Below are 23,572 nucleotides of genomic sequence, written 5' to 3'. Positions count from 1 at the left end.
ATCTTGTTAAAGTCTCTTTTTTTCTTTACTTCTAATAAATTTATTATGGTTTAATTGGAATTTTTCTATGGAGACAATTTACTTCCCAGTCCTAATGCCTTTTTTCTTTCTTTTTCCTGTCTTTCTATGCTAGTAAGCATAATACTGGAAAGAAACAGAGAAAGTTTACAGTTCTTTCTAAATTCTGATTTTAAATAGAATTTTTCTAATATTTATCCATTTAAAGTGATATCTGCTGAATTTACATTCTGTAAGATTGAGGAAAGTCTCTTATAAGTTCAGTGATATTCCATAAAGGATTTTCAATTTTTATTTACAATTCATTCTGGCCTGTTTCCTTCCTGTACTAACCTTTTGGTTTAGAAGCAAGGTTACACTAGCCCAACTAAATATTGAGAATTAGTCCTTTTTTATTCTCTGGGAGAATTTGTGTAGATTAAAAAAAAAATCTGTTCTTTGAAATTTTGAGAGAATTAATCTATAAAATTACCATGGTCTGGTGTTTCCTTTGTGGGTATATTTTATTTTATTTTATTTTATTTTTGCGGTACGCGGGCCTCTCACTGTTGTGGCCTCTCCCGTTGTGGAGCACAGGCTCCGGACGCGCAGGCCCAGCGGCCATGGCTCACAGGCCCAGCCGCTCCGCGGCATGCGGGATCTTCCCGGACCGGGGCACGAACCCGCGTCCCCTGCATCGGCAAGCGTACCCTCAACCACTGTGCCACCAGGGAAGCCCACTACAGGTTTATTTTGTAATTCACTTAAAGGATTAAATTTTGGGCTCCATAATCCTAACTAGAAATTTGTTTCTGGTTTTATTTAGGTTTTTGTTCTTATTGTTAGGATTTCTTTCCTTTTACTTTTAATTTATTTCATTATTCTTTTCCTAAAAAACTGAATGAGTACATCGTAATTTTCAACCTTCAAACGCTTTGTTAACATAAGCATTCTCCCCCAAGTACCTCTTTGCATTACACAAATATTTGTATGTAGTATATTCATTAAAGTTCAGTTCTAGGTATTTTCTTCTTGGGTCTATAAGATATTTACCATACTTCATTAAATTTAAGACACTATTAACTGAATAATCCACGACAGTTGCAGAGATAATAGATCTTGAAAAATATATTCTTTAGAGTACAAGTTTATTTTTAAAATTTATCAAATGTATGGGTATAATTTATCTCTTTTTAAAAAAATTTACATAGTAACACTCTAGTTGAAGAAAATAGCCTACAGCATAACAATTCTTTGAAATTTGTCAGAAAATGAATTATTGAATAGTACATTAATAATTCTTACAAGTGTTTCATGGACATAACAGATGAATATGAATTCATCAAATGTTAGGTTCAGAATTCTTCGACCATGAGATTAAATTTGTTAATTCTGTGGTTTGATCCTCTTCTATTGCCCCTAAATTTTTGTTTGCTTGACCAATAAATGATTGAGAGAGAATTATATTAGACTCTTCTTTAATGGTGGTACATTTGTTGATTTTTCTCTCTAGTTCTAATTTAATGCTTATTGAAGTTATTTCATTTATACATGCAAGTTTAAAATTATTTTAATAGACGTAAAAAAATCATGTGAAAAAGTTTAACCCCCATTCATGATAAAATGTATCAGCAAACTACTGAGAAGGAAACTTCCTCAAACTGATAAAGGGCATCTACAAAAAACAAATCAAAGGATTATACTATTAAAACTGTAAAAAGGGCATTGCTATAATCAATATAGAATTAAAGACACTAAAGTTTTCAAACTGTAGCTCTTTCTCCACAAATATTGTAAAGTACCTAATATTTTAAAATGACCTTAGAGAGTGAATATGAGTGTTTTCTGTCAAGGATATAGTTCTTTCATCTTTCTAAAATTAAAATTTCTGTTCACTATTTTAAAAATCACAATATATAAAAAGTTTTCAAGTAAGGAAATAGGTTAGTTGTTAAAATATTTCAAGATATTAATTAAAGCTTACATTTTTATTGCAGACATGTTAATAATAAATAGACAAATAGAGGAAAGCCATTTCCCCCTAATTTTTTTCATTGCAGTTTGCTGCTTTCCCTAATATCTACTACATTTAACGTCCTCCAATTCCAAAATACATGAATCTTCATTTATAAGCAAGATAGACATTTGTCTTTACCCTTCCAAACTTACTGTTTACTTCTCTCACCTCCATTTACTGAAATTCTACTTATTCTTTACCCTGTTAAAGGACAAGACTTGGCAGAATCTGTAAGAAGACAATGGTTAAAGAGCCTTGTAAATAATAGGAATCCAGGCTCTAGGACCTCTCCAGAGTCCAGTGATATTTTAGGATTCCAGGATAGTAGCTACATGATGCATCTGGGAAGGCGGGATGCTAAGTACCACAGCAACCAGCATTAGTAAAAATTGCCATGGGTAGACCTGGCTTCAAGTAACCATTGCACACTGGGACATATCAGTGAAGCTCAATAAGGAATAAAAATTAGTGGGTCTTTCCTGAACGTTGTCTTTTTTTAGAGTTTTCTAAGCCTAGGGTTTTTTTTAGAGGTTTTCTAGAACCTCTGTTGAGTGTTGGGAATAGGTAAGGAGAAGGAATAAGACAGATATTTGACTAGGAAAATGGGTACCTAAGAGTCAGATTAAATATAATTTTTTAAAAATTGTATTTCATATACATGTTTGTAAATAAGGGTTTTGCTTGCTACCTAAGTATAATGAATCTTTGGACCAATCACAATATCAAGCACAATAAACATAACAGGCAACTAAATATTTGTTGATGTCATTAAAATAATGTAGATTTCAAAAGAAAGCAAGAAAGGAGAAAAAAAGACAAACCAAAAATAAATGATGTGTAAAATATTAAGCAAAATTTATAAGAAATTACATTAAATGTAAAATTATCCTAATAAAAGATAAATCTTATCAGAATGGATTTAAGAAGGGAAACTACATTGTTTTCAATAGACAAATCTTAAATATAAGGACACAAAGAGGTGGAAGATAAAAGGATTGAGAAAGATATACCATACAAAAACAAGTAACAACAAAAAAGCAGCTGCAGCAAACATCAAACAAAGCAGGTCTTAAGGAAGAAGTATTCCTAGATAGACAGACACTATGTAATGACAAAATTATCAGTCTATTAGGAAAAATATATAACAATTCTGGATTTGTATGTATGTACCTAGTAACATAACTTCAAAATATATAAAGCAAACAGTGACAAGTTTAAAAGGAGAAAAGTCCACAATCACACATGGAGATTTTAACATACTTCTCTCAATAACTGATGGAGTAATCAGATGAAAAATCAGAAAAAACAACCCAGAAAATTTGAAAAACAAAGTTAATAAACCTGATCAACTTGATATATGTTGAACATGAACCACACAGTGACAAAATAAACATTCTTTTCAAGAACATTTACCAAAATTGATTACATGTAGCACCATAAAGCAAACAACTAATTTTATAGATTCCAATTATTTAAACTATGTACTCTGATAAGAGGGCAATTATGCTCAATATCGATATTTTAAGAATCCCTAGAGTTTGGAAATTTAACAATACACTCCTAAATAGTCCACAGGTAAATGAAAGTACAATAACATTATCATACCACATTAAAAATTATCTATGTATCCTTCCGAAATGAGGAGAAGCAAACAAATTAAACTTAAAGAAAGGAAAGAAATAACAAGAATAAGAAGAAAATTTAATGGAAAAGAAAACAAACATACAGCCTAGAAGTAAACAAAACAAAAAGTTCACTGTTTGAAAGACTAGTAAAATCGATAGCTCATCAGCAAGTCTGACCAAGAACAAAAAAAGGAAAAGGAACAAATTACCATACAAGGGAAAAGAGGACATGACTACACATTCAATAGACATTAAATGGATAATAAGATGCTATTATGGACAATTTAGTGCAAATACATTTTTTAAAAATTGGAGAAATATTCAAATTCTAAGAAAAATCCAACTTAACAAAGCTGACACAAGAAAACATAAAATTTTGAATAGTTCTAAATCTAGTAGAGAAATTGGAATTGGAATTGGAATTCAACACCTACACACAGAGAAACTGCCAACGCTGGAAACATACACGGCAAATACTTCTAACCACGTACAGAAAAAAGAATACCAATAATGTACATATTCTGTCAAACAACAGAAAATGAGGATATACTTCCAAACACTTTATGAGGCCAGAAAAACACTGAAGTCAAAGCTTGACAAGGATATTACAAAACAAGAAAATAAAAGACATCAAATAAAAAAGAAGTAAAATTTCCTAATACTTTGAGCACAGTAGCATAACACTGATAACAAAAGCAAATAAGATGTTACAAAAAGAAAAAAAGAAAAGACAATCCTTCTCCCTCACTCTATCTCTCATGAGTACAGTTGCAAAATTTCTACACATATTAACAAATTGAATCCAGAGATACATAAAATGATAATGCATCATGAGATAGCTGGGCTTATTAAAGGAGTGCAAGATAACTTTAACATTTAAAATCAATACAATTTACTACATTAGTAGAATAAAAGAGAAATAGCATATGTTTATATCCATATGTACAGAAAAATACTTACACAACTCAAATCCATTCATGATTAAAAATTTTCGTCAAACTAGGAATAAAACAGAACTTCCTGAATCTCACAAAGTAGCACAAAAATCTTACAAAAATTATCAAAATATAATGGGGAAATATTTAAAGCTTTTCCCAAGGAAAGGGGAGCAAAACATAGATGCCAACTTTTACTCAACAATGTCACTTCCACACAGTATTTTATTATACGACCTAGCCAAAGCATTAAGAAAGAAAAAAAAAGCAAGCTATAACAATTTGAAAGAAAGAAAAAAATTGTCGTTATTCACAAATGACATATATTGTTAAATCAAAATTCAAAATAATATATGGAAAAGTTATTAGGAGTCTCTTAATAATAATAAATAATAAATTTTATTTCTGTATACCAGCATCGATCCATGGGATTAAGAATGAGTTTTGATCTCTACCTCACACAAAATAAAAAATTAATTCCAGATGAACTGCAGATTTAATGAGAAGAGCAAAGCACTATTCTAGAAGAAAGCATGGGAACATATCATTATGATCTCAAAGAAAAGATTTTTTTATATGGATCATGCCAAAAGAGCACTAACCTTGAAGAAAAAATTGGAAACTAAAATACATTAACATTTAAAACTTTTATTGATCAAAAGATCCCATTAAAGAGTGGAAAGGCCAGCCATAGAGTAGACTACATTTTCAATACATATATCCTATAACTAATTCAAATCTATACTTTAGAAAACACTCATAAATCAATAAAAAAATAAAGAACCCCAAAGAAAAATGGGCAAGACATTTGACTAGGCTTTTCATAAAGGGGGATATCTAAATGGCCAGTTAATCTAAGAAAAGCTTATTAGAGAAATGTAAATTAAAGCCACAATGAGGTAATACTGCACATCCACCTGAATGGGTGGGTGAAAACAACTAAAAATACCAAATATAAAGTAAGATATAAGGAAACTCAAACCCTCATTCACTGCTGTAGGAAGTATAAATCTGGACAGTTTGGGAAAGCTTTGACAATATCTACTGTAATTGAATATATGTATGGCCTATTATCTATCTATTCTATTACTAGGTATATCCATAGCAAAAATGAACACATATGATTACCAAAATGCATGTATAAGAATGTTAACATAAGCACTTTTAGGACTGGCCAAAATCTGAAAGCAAACTATTAATCAACTGTAGATTTTTAAAAATTAATTAAATAATTTAATTCAAAAAAATCAGACTTTAAATCAGACTTTAAAGCCAAGATAAGCAACCCCTTTGTATAGTTATTACCTCTGATCAATTCATAAGAAATTACTTAGACAAATAGCTTTCATAACCAACCTAAAAATAGGATATATTGGTGTATATTTATAGAAAGAAACTGTATATGGCAATGAAAATAAATTTCAATTATATGCAACAATACTGATAAATCTTACAAAACAGTGGTAAGAAAAAAGTCACATGTAAAAGAAATATATTGTGTAATCTCATTTCTACGAAATTCATATATGTGTGCATATTCCATTTGTATGAAGTTAAAAATAAGCGAAAATATTCTATGGTATTTGTTATCTTGACAGGGGGAATAATTACTGGAAGAGAGCAAGAGAGAGGCTGGAAGGATGCTGGTGATGTTTTATTTCTTGATGTGGGTGCTAGTTACATGGTATGGTTACTTGGTCAAAATTTACCCATGAGAATATTTATGATTTATACATGTTTCTATATGAATTCTATACTTCTGTAAAAAGTTTACTTAAAAATGTAGAGTTCTCCCTCTGAGAATGATAGAATAGCTTATATTGGACTAACTCTCCTGCCAGTAATAATTCTAAATTCTGGAAAAATATTTTAATAAAAAAACTGTTTAAAGATACCAGAGAACAAACAAATTCAGGCAGAAATTGGAAATATGACCTTTGAAATAAGAAAAGCATCTATTTAACCAATTTTCCTCTAAGGACCTTCCCAATGTGGTTCACTGCAGAGGAATTACTGCTCAGGAAAAAACTTCAGTCTTACAAGGCTAAGCCAAAGGTCAGAATTCAGAGTTGTGAGAGCAGATAGAATTGTAGGGGAAATCCTGGAAAGGGGGAGCCGGATAAGGAGGAGACCTAAAATTTACACTCAGTGGTCCCCAAAATCCTTACCTAAATTACAAATTGCAGAGAGAAAAACAAGAAGAAACTCAGCAGAAAGCCACAGATGAAAGACTAAAAGAGCTGCAAGAAAATTTCAGCAACTTCCTGATGTACAGGATACAGAGGTTGGAGATTAAATCCCATTAATTATAGGTTTTGGCCAATATCTTGAACTTTGCCTACAGTTCAAAACTAGGCATAAGAACCACAAACTAGACTAAGGACTATACCTTAGAACGATGCAAAGAACGAAAATAGAATGAAAATAAAAACTTAACACATCTTCCATTGGTTCAGCATGTCTGCTAAAATGACATGCAGTAATTCTTCAAAATCCAGAGTCTCTAAAATGTATTAAACACAATGTCCAGTACACAAAAACATTAGTAGATATATAAAACATACAGAATGTGACCACTAATCAAAGGAAAAAAGAGAAATTTTAGTAAGCCCACAGAAGACTAAGACGTTGGAATTAGCAGACTTTAAAATAAACTATAGATATATTAAAGAATTTACAGGATTATATATATGGATATAAATATATATTATTATTGTATTATATTTATACACATATATATTTATATCTACAATGTGTAGATATAATCTAATCCTATAAATTCTTTAATATATCTACATATACCTACACATATTTGTTTGTATACACATACACACATACAATAGAACAAGGGGAATTTCAGGAAGGATATAGAAACTTCTAAGAACACCAAATATAAAGCTTGAAATGAAAAATACAGTATATTTAATAAGACAATCCATAGTATGGTTTTAGCAGAAAATTGGACACTGTAGAAGAAACTATCAGTCAACTTGAAGACAAATAAAAATATCAAAACTGAGGAAGAGAGAAAAAATGATTAAAATGAAAACACAGACTCAATAACCTGTGGAAAAATGTCAATAGGTCTTTATACATGTAACTGCCATCCAAGAAGGATAGAGGTGAGACAACTGGGTAGAGTTGAAATCCTGAGAAACTTTAATTATGAAATCATGTCTCTTTTATCTTACACCTTTCAATAGTATCATTTTAGTTTAATCTCAACGATTTGTTTCCATTCACTTTTCTTTGAAGACTTGTGGTCATGAGGGTGAATAAAAGTATAGTAGACACAATGTTTTCTATTTTAAAAAGTGAAAGGGGTGATATACTTCTCCAAGTAAAGAATTAATATCTGAGATGTCAAAGAGATGAATCTGGTTAATATGAGAGAAAAAAAATGAAGGATCAAATTAAAGAAAACTCTGATTGGATCGTTATGGTTCAAATTGTGATGAGAATTGTTAATAAGATATCAACGAGCCAGTGCCGGCAACACTGAGGCTTGTCCGCTGCGAGCTCTGGAGAGGGAGGAACCTGCTCTTACTGCTGGGGTCTTGGACAGCTCAAGTTTTTTCCAGCTCTTGTTCCAATCAGGTTTTTGAAGATGGACCAAAAGACCACAGTCACCCTCCTTGAGCTTGCTGCAAAGAGTCTGCTGAATAATGAGCCTGCAGCTATCCATGCCCTGGACGAAATCCCAAGAGACCTCTTTGTTCCATTGTTCAGCGCTGCCTTCTCCGGTGGGCATAAGACGATACTAAAGGCAATGAGTTGTGCCACCTCAGTTGGATTCACTGTATCTACCTTACTGTCGCCTTTCTAACAGAGATGTCACTGTCCTGTCCCAGAGCTCTCAGGCCACCCACCCAAGGGTAATGAGTCTCAGTAACAACCAGATCTTCTCAGAAGTTTATGAGCCCTTCCAGACTCTGCTGGAGAAGGTCTCAAGCACCCTGCAACCGCTGGAGATAAACAATTGTATGGTAACTGATTCTACTCTCTCTGCCGTCCTCCCAGCCCTGAGCCCCTGTACCCACCTCCGTGTCCTTAGCTTTGCCTTCAATCTCATTACGATGCCTGTGCTCAAGAGCCTTCTGCAGCACTTGACATCCTTGATGAAGCTGAAGTATGTGATTTATCCTGTCCCTGTCCCTTGCTACGAGGAATGGAATGACAGTTTGGACCGACAGAAACTTGCTGAAGTTCAGGCTCAGTTGGAGGCGATGCTGCACGGGGCACAGCGGAATGACATGAAATGGGCCACTCGTTCAAAGTGATTTCCACAGTACAGGGAGGTGTTTCAACACTGATGTGTGGCCATGAAAGCGTTCACTTTTTTTTTTTTTTTTTTTTGCCTGAAACTCAAGTTTGTAGAGACACATATGTAAAGTTCTACTGTTCTAGGAAACTGGGGTTAGGAACACTGGATATGTAAACTGATCTCTATAAAAGAGGAACTTTAAAAAGGAAATAGAGGAATTTGAAAGGTCCACTGGATCTCTTGCCCACTGCCATCTACATCTTCTGGTTACTAACCAGTGTTGGGTATGTGACGTAAGCTGACCCAGTCATGGTACATCATTTCCTTACCCACACTGATTGGCTCACTTATCCATTTATGGGCACTTGACACAAGTCAGATCAATTGAAACTCTTCCTAGAGGTGGTAGTTGTTGAATAATTTTACCCTCTAGGGACCTGCAAACTTCTTGTGTTTCTGATTACCTCAGGTGGCTTATGAGAAACTGTATGCAACTAAAAGGAAACAAACTATGCCCACTACCTACTGGTATCTTCATCAGCATATTGCTGCCTGATTTCCCAGGTCTCAGACCCCTGGCTCAGTTATTCCTTATTCCACACACATTCACCAAGTATCTGTTATGATTTAGGTACTTTTCCAGGTGCTAATAAAGTCCCTGATCTCACTCAGAGTGTAGACATTCCTATGATTTATCAGTTTCTCTACTCTTTCTTAGAAGACTTGGGAAATTATTTATTCCCCCATAACACAGTATTGTTTTTCACTTTTTCCCCTTACATAGTCTGCTCAAATGATATTGGCCTTTTTATGCTGTTAAGTAGCTGCTCAGGTCTCAGGTCATGGCTTAAATGTTACCTCCTCAGATAGGTTTTCTCTTACTTCCCCATTTAAGTAGATCTATTCTGCTGCTGCTTTTGCTTAAGGTACCATGTATATTTCCTTCATGGTACACATTGTTGCATATGTATTTGCTCCCTCTGCCCTTCCACTAGAGTTGCACTGCTCAGTATGGTGCACACTAACCATATGTGGCTTCTGAACTCTAGAAATTTGGCTACTCTCAAATGTGATGTACCCTAGGTGTTGAATGCACACTGTATATCCAAGAGTTAGTAAGAAACAAATGATGTAGAATAACTAATTGATAATTTACATGTATTGTTTACATGTTGAAATGATAACATACTGCATATCAAAGACAGTAAAGATAAAAGAATGTACTTTAAATTCTTTATATCCTTATGTGTTAAAATGATAGCATTGTATTTCAAAGACTTAGTAATAATAATTCCGTGTTTATATGTTTACATGTCAACGTGAAAAAACATTGCATTCCAAAGACTAATTGAGAGAAAATAAAGTTAATTAATAGGTTGTTCCTACTGTTTATATGTTGAAATGGTAACATAGAAAATGTCAATGATCTGATAACAGAAAAGAATGGAAAAAATAATTAGTATTTTGTGTATAGTGTTTCCTTGTTGAAATGAAAACAGATTGCATTTTCCTTGTTGAAATGAAAACAGATTGCAGTTTAAAGACTTAGTAAGAAGGAAGAATGTAAAAGTAATTAATGTTCTTTACATTGTTTCTTGTTGAAATGATAACACACACATTTTAAAGACTCAGTAAAAAATTTTTTACAATTATTTTTTCTTATTGCTTACATGTTGAAGTGATAAACTGCATTTCAAAAACAGAGAAAATAATGTAAAACTTAATTAATAATTATTAAAAATAGTTAATAAAAAAAGATATCAAGGAATAAACATATTTGTAAAGGAAGATTTTTGCCTTAAGACACTATACACTATACCCTTAGAAAACCATAATTCAAAAAGAGTCATGTACCAAAATGTTCATTGCAGCTCTATTTACAATAGCCAGGAGATGGAAACAACCTAAGTGTCCATCATCGGATGAATGGATAAAGAAGATGTGGCACATATATACAATGGAATATTACTCAGCCATAAAAAGAAATGAAATTGAGCTATTTGTAATGAGGTGGATAGACCTAGAGTCTGTCATACAGAGTGAAGTAAGTCAGAAAGAGAAAAACAAATACTGTATGCTAACACATATATATGGAATCTAAGAAAAAAAAAAGTCATTAAGAACCTAGGGGTAAGATGGGAATAAAGACACAGACCTACTAGAGAATGGACTTGAGGATATGGGGAGGCGGAAGGGTAAGCTGTGACAAAGTGAGAGAGAGGCATGGACATATATACACTACCAAATGTAAGGTAGATAGCTAGTGGGAAGCAGCTGCATAGCACAGGGAGATCAGCTCCGTGCTTTTGACCGCCTGGAGGGGTGGGATAGGGAGGGTGGGAGGGAGCGAGACGCAAGAGGGAAGAGATATGGGAACATATGTATATGTATAACTGATTCACTTTGTTATAAAGCAGAAACTAACACACCATTGTAAAGCAATTATACTCCAATAAAAAAAAAAAGACACTATACAACTTTAACTGAATAACAGTAAAGAATACAACAATAAAAATGTAAATATCAAAATACACTTTTCAGAACAATCTTTTTAAGTTTCAGGAAAGTAATGAATAAAGTTTCTCATCAATGAATCAAAAATAAAATTATGTGAATATGTGAGATATTTTGCCAACCTCACTTCTCTATTGATACATTTTAATTAATTGAACTCATAGCTTTAGTCTTGCATACATTTTCAAAAATGCTTAATCAATTACCCTTTGAAATATGCAATGCTCTTCCCATCCTTTGGTAATGTCAAAACAACAATGTCTGTGAAGGGAGTGGGCAAGAGCAGCCTGAAGAAAAATTGTTGGAGGAAATGTTAATTCCTCATCAACAAAATTCTGATTTCTCATAGCCTAATTTCTTTCAAACTTTTGAACAATGAGCATGTGATCATTACTAGATTTTTTAATACATACAACCTTCTTATTTTTCCACATGCAGGAATACTGGTATAAGAGGTCATCTATTTCAAATACTTTTACCAATATCTTTATTTGGGAAATCATTTAAAGTTTATAATCAAAGTTGTCTGGACTCCGTCTAGAAAAGATTTTTTTCAGAATATTTAAACTAACTACAAAATATGAAACAATTATTTTTAGAATGGTTTTTATATATTTCCTTATATGTTAGTAAATAAGTTACTAATATCTGTTTAATGAAGTATTGCTTTGAATCATTTGAATCTACAAATTTAAAATAGGAAATCGTCATGGGAAGAACAGAATCCCAACACCAACAACATTACCATTTATTTATTCTGAATAACAGTAAATGTCCATGTACATTTAATAAGTTCATAGACTCAGAATGTTACTCATAAGCCTCAGAGATTGAATTACCAAAACATGATGTGAATGTAGGGAATAAATAAAGGGTTACTATACATTTTTGATGGTTAACTGTTCATACATATATGTTCCATATATGATCTTTGACAGTTTAAACATACTTATAAATAAATTTCATATAGACCTTTCCATGGAGAAAAACCATAAAGGAGGTTCTTGTCATCAATAAACTTTACAATAATTAATGTACTTACTTATTAATACCCTAACTTGAACTTGTCATTGATGAGCAATATATATCAATACTTAGCCAATGGTACTGTCTTTAACTTTCTGACTATTCCTGAGTGTTATTTCCTAATCTTCTTTTATCATATCATTTTTATCTATCTTTACGCCTACATATAGCTAATAAATTATGACAACATTTTAGGTGTAAAGCACCAAATTCAGTCATATATTCAAATATTGAAAATTAATTTTATTAGAGGTTAGTTGATAGTGGCAAGACTCACAGAGTACAACATGGAGCTATTATATTACCCAGGGGTAAATTTAATATTATTAATGATTAAGTAACAGAAGAGCCATTGAGAGGATGGAAAATATTAAAATCTGCAAAACTGATTAAATTAAACTAATTGCACGAAAATCCATGATTTATACAACTAACTAGAAAGTACTCTATTTTGGTTGTTCCTCACGTACGGAATTCTTAGCTAGGGCAGAAAAAAATAATGAAAATTATTGGTAGATTTAAGAGTTTCAGATAATGAGAGTCATCAAACCTACTCCTTATTGCAATAACAACTGGAGTAAATAGAGAAGAAGCCAATCCTATAAGAAAGGGCAATAGTAGCTAGCAATAATAGCCTATAAACCTAAACTATAAGAATTAGCAGAAAATGAATTATACTAGTAAACTTCATGTAGTAACCCATCATCCCACATTGTGATTTAGAGACAATGTACTGAATAGATTACAGTGGCCAGAAAGAGCAGACGCTCTGAATTTAGTCCACATAAATTTCATGGTAATGTAGATACAACAAAGGATGTTGTAATGGCAACTGCAAATAAGAGTGGGTAGGTGTTTACTCCGTGAGGAAGCTGAAAAAAGTGAGCGCTGTAAAATTAATGTTAAATTAATGCCCTCCAAGGGTAAGAGGCTGTATCTAATGGAAATAAAATTCCAGTCATTAGAGACATTATTTTCAAAAGAAGTGAAGATAATTCTCTACGCTTTCCTATGACTAACTATCCCATAAGACCAATGCTTTGCTCTAATTCTCTATTCAACAAACAGCATTCTGATATGTAATTTAGCCCTCTATTAAGCAGAAAGGGTGTGATCCATTTAGACAAGAGTTATTTGTTATATGGCCAAGTATCCTTTCCATTATTGATGACATGGCATTCATGCTTATAAATTTACACTTCTGAAATTTGGTTAATCTCAATCAGTTCTCCATTACTTGACAAAAATGTTGCTAAACTTGAAACATGATGGCTCCATGAAGATAAAATTATCCCATGAATACTATCCAAAGCAAAAAGCACCCCCTTCACCTTTCAATACGATTCATCAGAAAAAAACAAATAAATTTGAGCTGTAGGAGCATCAAACCAACAATGCCACTTTTCAATGTGGAAAACATTTCTGAGTTTCCTCTAAGATTCTCTGGATTGATCTGTTTTATAGTTTGGACTGTGCATAATTCAGAGTAAAATGCAAACACTGATAATAATAATAATGACAACAACAACAACAATAATAACATCAGTTTACATTCCAGAGATTAACTCTTAGAACCACTCTGTGATGTACGTACTATTATTTCCATTTCCTAAATGAGGAAAGTGAAACAGAGAGAGATGACCTACCTCAAGTCATACAACTCTTTTTTTTTTTTTTCGCGGTACGCGGGCCTCTCACTGTTGTGGCCTCTCCCGTTGCAGAGCACAGGCTCCGGACGCGCAGGCTCAGCGGCCAAGGCTCATGGGCCCAGCCGCTTCGCGGCATGTGGGATCTTCCCAGACCGGGGCACGACCCCGTGTCCCCTGAATCGGCAGGCGGACTCTCAACCACTGCGCCACCAGGGAAGCCCCCATACAACTCTTAAGTGAGAGGATTAATATTTACACTCAAGTTTGTCTGAGTAATGTTCATGGTCACGGTTTCAACCACTATGCTATACTTGTTATCCTACATATTCATAAAATACTTGGCTTAATGACAGTGGAAATCATAATTTCAGATATCTACAGGTACATCACCAAATTCTACTACGTTAGCTATCTCATTCCTATATTTTATAATCTAAGAGGTAAAATTAAAACATAACTATGCTTCATTGTGTGTCATACTGTGATGAGTGAGTACTACATGTATACAGTTGAGTGTATCAAACAATTTAAAAGCTTCAATAAAAGCTATGAAAATACTAACAGATGACTGTTAATACCCATAATGGTATCTTCAAATGCTATGTCATATATATCATTCAAGATAATTCAATAAAGGTACAATAAATTTTACTGAAAACTTACTTTGCAACCTCCGTGTTGGGCTCTCTCCATGTAGTTGTCGTCGTGGCATATATGGAGAAGGGTGGGGAAGTGGCAATGAAGAAACATCGTGGGTCTGAAGTTTGTACCAGTGTGGTTCATCATCTAATAAGGCTGTTTCTAATTCAATTAAAATCTACAAAACCAAGAGACAAAGGGCTGTCTTATGACAATAATATAGAAATTCTCTTAAATGGTTTCATTATAATAATGATAATTATAATAGTAATGCTATTAGGTCAAAAGCAAGGTTATGCTGCAGAATTGCCCATATGTTTGACAATAATTAAATAAGAGATAAGTATATATAACTTCTTATTGAGTTAACGGCTTTGAATATCTAAGACATTTATTTTGTAGACCCTTGAACACCTATCTGCTACAGGCTGTTAAATATGCCATTACATAAATAGCACTTACTACTAAAAGTCTGTAATAATAACTGCTATATATATGCCATTTTACAGTGTAAAAAAATTTTCATTTACATTCATTAATTTAACCTTTACAAACTCTGAAATGGAGAGATTAAGAACAAATTAGAAGTGCTTACTGTGTGTTAAGAACCATGTCATATGTTATCTTAATTCTCAGGAAAAAACTACTAGGTTGGTCTTATTATTCAACTTTTACAAATAAGGATACCAAGGCTGAAAAAGGTTAAAAAACTTGTTTAAGCCCACATCATTGGTTAGTGAAAGAGCCGTAATATAAGTCAAAGGCTGTCTTACTTAAAATTCTGTTTAACATATCATGCTGCTAAGGATTCAAAACAGGAAAGGAAAGAAAAAAAAGTGGATTTTCAATATGAACCATGTTATAATATGAATATCTAATAAATTTACAAAGGAAATCAGTCCATAGAAATAAATGATTCTTTTTATTTTCTTTTAAAGTCATGTGCAAATATGACAGTGTCTGGTTTAAGTATATGAGAACTGCTATATAATGATAAATCACTATTTAGCTATGGGAGGTAAAAATGTAAAACAACTAAGGTACTCTTCATTCTTCCTAAATTTTCCCTAGTCATTTTCAAAATTATAAGCACTGTGTTCCAAATGGTCACACACACACACACACACACACACACACACACACACACAATTTAATTCTCACTCTAACCCTGAATTGCATACTACTATCATTCTCACTTGATTAAAGAGGAAACTAAAGTACAAATATATTAAATAACTTGCTCAAGGACCAAGGCCAGGAAGTAGTAGTGTCAGGAATGCAGAACCAGGTAGCTGGCGCTAATCTCTGCTCCTAGTCATTATGTTACCCTTCTTTCCAACTGGTTTACCACTCTTTGATTCCTTAGCTAACAACATTCAGTTTACTATTTCTATGGATTGTTGCTTTTCCCATGGTATTACATTTAATTTACTCAGGAAAACCAACCACACTGAAAAAACTGAAAGCAGTTCTCTTAGTACGTTAATAGCAGGAAAACTGCCTCTCATCCGCCCCTCTCCAATTCATTCTCCACATTACAGCTAGAAATATTTTTCTCAAGTACAAATGCAATCAAGCCAGCCTCTTTAAAACCTGTCATTTGTTCCCATTATCTACAGGATAAAATCCAAACTCTTAATATGATATATGAAGGTGTCATGTTTAACCCTCAAGACTCATTTCTTACCACATTCTTTTCCCATTTCAATGCCGTTGTCCAAGACCCCCGCAACTCTGTTATTCCCTCTGCAGGAACTTTACTTCCCTTGACTATGCTAAATTCCAGTTTCTCTGTGGATCCTTCCATGGACCACTTCCCCTTCCCTGCACAGCAATTATGTATTCCTACTGCACTTCCCTGAAAGAGCATCTGCCATACTATGTTATAATTGTTCACTCACTTGTGTGTATACCAGTGGATTATAAATTCCTTGAAGAAAGTAATATACCTTATTGACCTTTGATACCTCAGTCCCTAACACATTACAGATACAGTACAGGGCTGAAAAACTGATCTATAAATAAATGATTTAATTACTAGTTGTACAATTGGTTCAGTAAACTGAAATACATGTACTATAGAGGCATCAATAAGTTTTTTTCTTAAAACAGCAGCTAAATTCATTCTGTTAAATTATGTCTAGGTGTTTCAGTTATTCAAAATATAATATTTTACAGATAGTCATATAAACAAAAGTATTCAGGATGACATGAATAGTCTAAGCTTTAAAATAGTTCCAGATACCTCTCCTAAGAATTCACTTTCTTCCTCTCGAACTCGAGCTTGATCCCAAAGGGTAATCTCCAGCATTCGTTCCCGAAATTCTCTTCGGTGGACTGGAGAATAAATGAATGTTTGGTTCCATTTGGGTTCCAATGTTTTCTTTACTGTTTTAGTTCTTCTTTTGTTTTTATCACTATGAAAAAAATAAGAATATATGAGCTTATATAAATCTTCATTTTAACTTTTGCCCTAAAATTGATTAATTTAAAATTTCTCAGGAAAGAAGTTTTCCCACAAATTTATCATACCTTAAATATACTGTAATCTTTAAAATTACTATTAAAATTTATCAGGTATATAATTATATCACCTTATAAGTGTGACTTAATAATAGAAATATTTCAATAAATCTGAAAATTTTAACTTAACCTTCCTCAAATTCTAAATAAAACCAGACTGAAGAATCTTAACTCTAATTTTTTTTAACACATTGCCCTATTGGAAACCTTTAAATTGGAAATTAACCTGTTAGTTACATATAGTAGTACTTTTAGTATTTGTACATATGCAAATGCAAATACTGTACTTAGTATTTGTAACCAATATACTATTCACTTAAACTAACGGAAGTCCCTTGTACAATAAGTTTGGTGAATTGCGATGTTCACAACTTTACATCCATATAGTTTAGCTAATAAGCAACTGTAATTACATCTTATCAAGTTACACACTTATGTATAATTAATACATACTTGCTCATTTGACATCTATCAAGTCTTTAAAGACATAGTAAAATTATTTCTGTGTGAGGCAGCCACTATAATCTGGGCTGGAAATGCAAGTTGGCCATCCTGATAGACAGAACTTCCAACTCAGAAGCTTTCATACATTTTTTTGACTTCATATTTCTATCAAGTGAATGCTTTTGATTATGCATTCCATTGTATACACATATTTTTATAAATTATATGTATGTATTACTATATTGTTGTACTAATATATTGTATTCATTGGTAAATATACAAAAATAGGAATTAAAGATAGGTGAAAATGAAAATTCAAGTATTTCTTTATGAACTCCAATGAATTGTTTCACACATCTCCTCGGTACATCCGTTCTTCTTGGAGATCACTACTCTAGCTTATTAGAGAGGATCAGTGTCTGAATAGGAATGAAGAAAATCATCTAGGATGGCAATGTTAAGCTATTAGAAGAGCCTATTTGAAGTGAGAAGTGCCACTGAACTCCAAGTGGAACCATATTAACTTCTACAAATTCTCTCAACACAGCACAGTTCTAAGAGTGTTGGGAAATAGGAAGCAGGGAGAACTAAGAAGGGACAGAGTGCCTCCAAATTAGGGAGGGTATGCAACTTCTCCCAGGTGAATACAGAGCTTAATGTTTAATACAGATTTGACTTAATCAAGAACATGTATGTTTCCAAAGCATATATATTTAATGTAGCAGAAAGCCATTTTAAAGCAATGTATCTTTATTAATTTCTAAGGCCTCCATAGGAAAATAACTTTGGAAACCCATGTAGGAAATTTTATCTCCATTCAAATTTATGAAAAAGAAGTGGTACTGCAAATAAAAATACCTAAATAAGAGAAATAATGACAAGGACTATGACTTATGACTCTTGTCACTTCCTCCTTCTAAGATTTTAACAAATATTTATAAAGCATCTACTTATATTCTATCCGTTAAAGAATGAACTATGAAACACTGTCAGAGAAAAAATTCCTTCCACCAAGGTCAGGAAGAAAGCATTCAGGGGGAACCTTGCCATCTAATCCAAGAATGGTTTATACTGCAACGTGAAAGGAAACAGAAGAATAAGCTTTGACTTCCTCTTAAGGAGTGAAAACAGTTCTCAAAAAATGACTATTTTAGGGGGGATTTCTAATCCTGGATAGGAGGGAGACTAGATTATCTCTGAAGTTCCTCACTAACCTACCTTATATGATTACAATTTAATAAGGCAATTTTGTGTGTATTGAAGCACCAATCCATGAAAATAACCATGGAAAGTTACCTTATCATCAGCAAATTACAAAAAAAGTAAATGAGTTATTCTTTTCAAGAAGTATAACTAAAGCCTTCAAAATGAGATCATTCTGTATAAGTCAAATACTGAAAAGTTAAAAAAAATACTGAAAAGTTGCTAAAATTATTTAAAAACTAAGATCAGTAAGCATGCTACAGAGATATTTTTAAATAGCAGCCTAAGGATAATAAAATAGATAATTGATCTCTAACAACATCATTAAAATGTTGAGAAAGTATTTTTTAAAAAATCTAACTAAAGTTTTTTCTATTTATTTTCATGTTACCAGTCCTTTTGTTTTCCATTTGATTTAACAGCATGCAAAGACTTGATATTTTTACTCAAAATGAAGGGGAAAATATATTTTGACTGGCAACCAATATAAAAAAGATATAAAAAAGTGTTAGAGCATACCTAGCTATTTTTTAGGGTACCTAGCATATTATGTAGAAAATAAATGTTTTGAATGGCTTAACTGACATACTGACATTCTAGACTAAATTCCTTCTATGTAGCCTCACTTGTCCCTCCAGGAATTCTTATCAATAAAAAGGCATCAACTGTTTTTTCTGTTTACTTAGGCAAGTACAGTTGGCCCTCAGTATCCACAGATGCAGAGCTATGTCATTTTATATAAGCAACTTGAGCATTGCAGATTTTGGTATCCATGGGCTTCTTGGGACCTGTAGTTTTTCTCACAAGAAATTGTCAAGAAAAAAGAAATAACTCATAGCCAAAGCACAAATAGTCCTTTATTTATGTGTAAAAACCTGTATCAACAGAAAAAAAAAAATGTCGAGATGATAATGTAGTGATAATGTAGCTGTTTGAGTTGACCAGAGAATTCTTTTTTCCATTAAGGATAAAACCCTGACACAACTCTATCAATAAAGTGAGCTACAAACTTGCCTAAATATTCTTCAAATTCCTGATAACTGTCAAGAAAACTCAGCTGAGAAATAACCTGAGGAAAAAATATCCAAACGTTTCTCACATTCTTTGCTATTAAGAAAAGATAAAAACCCTACATCTGGAATATAAAGGAGTCTTTGAAGGGACTTTCCCTTCCATTTGACCTCTATCTGCTTAGAAAGTGAGGGGAGGTATAAAAAATAAAACTAAACACAAGTAGTCTACCAAGAAACAAAAATTTGAGAGACTTTTATCATCTTGAAAAGCAAGCATTTTCTGCGAGTTTTTTTTTTTTGCGGTATGTGGGCCTCTCACTGTTGTGGCCTCTCCCGTTGCGGAGCTCAGGCTCCGGACGCGCAGGCTCAACGGCCATGGCTCATGGGCCCAGCCGCTCCGCGGCATGTGGGATCTTCCCGGACCGGGGCACGAACCCATGTCCCCTGCATCGGCAGGCGGACTCTCAACGACTGCGCCACCAGGGAAGCCCTCTGCGAGTTTTTATGATGGCATTCTAAGGATGCTTAGACTAATAAACTGTGCTCTGAGAAGCCAAGTGACTTGGCCTCCATCCAGGATGGTAGGTAATATGGCTGTGACATCTGTCATCCAACTGAAGTTTAAGCTGGAGTTGAGTTAAGTTATTGCATATCCTCTTCTTCCCTTGCAGTTCAAAGTGTATCCCTCTCCAAAAGACAACCTAAGTTGTTAGAGAACAACCTCCTTCGAGTCAACTTTGTAAGATAAAATTATATGGCACAGCTTCTAATAGCTTAAGAGGCTATGGCACCCTTGCATATTTTCTAATTCATTTTACAAATTTTATTTCAAAATATATATCAAATAAAGTGTAAGACCTTTGCTAATTGCCTACTTCCTTTCCTTTATTTTCTTTGTTGAAATTGTTCTTCAGATGATACTTTGGCACTCAACACTGATGACTTTTAACTTGAACTGAGTAATAGAGGGTCCGAACGTGTATAAATATGTTTAAGATCACATCTGTGCCCAGCTGCTTCCAACCTGAGAAAAATGAACAGCCCAGCCCTGAAAACAAGTGTTGCAGAAGAGCTGGGGCAAGGGAAATTGGTGCATTACTTCTTTCTTTTTTTATGATGCTTATTGAATAATCTCTTCTATTTTGTATGTGTCTGAAATTAAGAATGATTATATGATTTTTGATAAGCTATTTCTCCTATTCTGATTCCTCTATTTAAATAAGGATAGATCAATATCATGTATGTTGATTAGCATGGACACAAAGCAAAGGACACTTTAGATAGCTGATTCTAGGCCCAGTGGTAAAGATTCCTTGGTGATATGGGTGCTGAAATATAAAGCACATTCACTAATTTTACATAATATGGAGAAATAATATCTTAGTAAAAGGAGGTAAAAATTGTAGAGTAACATGATGAGTATCCTTTAGTACCATTTCCAGCTTTCTGCCTCTGTAGTTTATGTTAAAAATGTATTGACTTAAAGGAGCATAATTTTAATGAGTTTGATTTTAAAAAAAATACATTATTTAAGAAGTAAACCACACAATCTAAAATAAATATTTAATAAAATAATCTATATTATAAACATTTGACATAGGTTTTAAAACAATCTCAAAGTATTTACTGTCACTATTTTGATTCTTAAGAATCATTATGCTTATATTAAACTTCATAAGTATCTAACTGGCATGATATTTTAAAATAAATGATACAGAATCAAAACACCTCCTGCTATTAACATTTCTCATTTATTTTCAAGAACATTTATTTTTGTTTCATATCCCTACCTTCTGTCTGGAAGAAAGTAAATTTTAACATAAGGATTCCTTGGCCTCCCATCTTCCCTGGAAGGGAGATCCTTTGCTCCCAAAATTGTAACTATTAATTGGTGACCAACCTTGTCAAACCATAGTTTTATCTGAAAAGCAAAAATATTCATTTTTCAGTTTAAACATTTACTAATATAACATAACGTTTACATTCCCAATCTTTGCCCCATTCTCTTACACTAATATTAGCACAGAATATAAACTTCACTTCGTAAATTGCAGTTAAGGTAAAAGGATATGCTATAATAACTTCAATGAACAGAGAAATTATTTCAGATATTTTAGTTTGATTGATAAATCACTTGAACTTTTTATAATCTAATTTGATAGCTTATTAACATGCACATAATAATTACACTACCATAACTAAGGACTTTATATAGGATTGCTTTGTGTCTACCTTTATGCAGGAATCACGGTAGTTCATTTTGGTTCCCCTACAATAGTGAGTTCAGAATAAGTGCTCAAAATGAATTGAATAGATAAGTTCCTTATATGGCATTCATAGGGAAATTTTAAGCAAATGTTTTATGTTATACCACAGCAAAGACCTTTCAAAAATTATAAGTAACTGGGAATTACTAGAAGCTTTAGTAAATCTACTCCTTAAGTTTGTATTTAAAACTGTAATAAATTCGTCTTTTAAAATTTCTTACGCAGACATAAAGTCTTTTTTTGTTTGTGAGGCAAATGTAATTATCCTCAGAATAATAAGCGTATATTTTATAATTCGAGATGAGAAAATTAGAATAATTTGCCTATGCCATAATTAAGGATTAGAACTTCACATTCAGCTGCTGAATTCATTTGACTTAATAATTGTCACCTCCCACACACATACCTCACACTCCCACACCTAGCTAGTTGATTTTACCATATCAGGATCTATGATGACTATGGCTCTGATCCACATTCGGTTCAGAATTCAGCACATCTCTGACCACTATCTTGAAACTGAAATTGAATCAGAAATTTGGAATTTGGGAAAAAGTTCTATTTAGGTAATATGTATTTTTCATTTTATATGTGTGTGTGTGTGTGTGTGTGTGTGTGTGTGTGTATCCAATGGTTTGATTATTTTCTTTTAACTTGGATTTACAATGTTTGCGGTAGTTTAAAAAACTTAAATATACATCTCATGTCAGTCCCTTCCTCTCTTCTCCAAAGCAGACAGTCAGCTCTGGGCCAGGCTCTAGGATATATAAATAAATATAGACCATCTACATAAAAATCATACAAATAAATATATGTATATATGATATATCAGTAGTTCAGTTCCAATTCTAACATGGCTTTGTTGAGTCCCTCACTTCATATCTTAGAGAATGAGAGGCCGAGCAAGACTTTTAAGTCAGAAGACTAATGGCCCAGAAGAGTATATAAAATTATTTATACACTTTTCTTTTCGGTCAAATGGAATTAGTCCTCAAGCATTTAAATTTTTAAAATGATTATTACTTCTCTTTATGTTAAGTCCTTATGTTTAACGCAGGTATTACCCTGAGGCTGTGTAACAAAAAGTTTTTTGAATCGAGTTGATAAGTACAGACACTAGACAAGTGTTTCTTAAACTGTGGGGTTCACAAAACTCCTGCAACAGTATCATCTGGAAAGTTACAAATTCCTGTGGCCCACCTTTCACTTACTGAATCAGAATGGGGCCCAGGGAATTTGCATTTTAACAAGTGCTCCAGGTGATTCTCATTGCCATTAAAGCTTGAGAACCACTGCCTTAGACTAGGGGACCAAGAACCTGAAAAAAAAGCCTCTGACATTTAAATGGGAAAAAAAGTTCAACACCTGAAACTAACACAACGTTGTAAATTATACTCCAATATAAAAGTTTTTTAAATTCCTATAAAAAAAGAAAAAAGTTCAAATATTTGCTTGC

At 33.1% G+C, this 23,572-nt stretch overlaps 1 protein-coding gene across 1 annotated transcript in view; it reads right to left on the bottom strand.

The window, feature by feature from the left end:
- The window catches only part of RIMS2 (regulating synaptic membrane exocytosis 2), a 452,082-nt gene that overhangs the window by 231,190 nt on the left and 197,320 nt on the right, over positions 1–23,572 (bottom strand). Inside the window, exons 10-12 of the mRNA XM_032610227.1 lie at positions 21,640–21,770; positions 16,912–17,083; positions 14,691–14,844 (exon numbers count right to left, since the gene is read on the bottom strand). Of these exons, the coding sequence (XP_032466118.1) occupies positions 14,691–14,844; positions 16,912–17,083; positions 21,640–21,770 (457 nt within the window). The remainder of the gene's footprint in view (positions 1–14,690; positions 14,845–16,911; positions 17,084–21,639; positions 21,771–23,572) is intronic.

The sequence above is a fragment of the Phocoena sinus genome, chromosome 17 (genome assembly GCF_008692025.1).
Source record: "Phocoena sinus isolate mPhoSin1 chromosome 17, mPhoSin1.pri, whole genome shotgun sequence".
In the NCBI taxonomy this organism is placed as follows: Eukaryota; Metazoa; Chordata; class Mammalia; order Artiodactyla; family Phocoenidae; genus Phocoena; species Phocoena sinus.
Note: the sequence above shows the minus strand (reverse complement) of the source record. Positions and strands in the feature narration are given on the sequence as shown.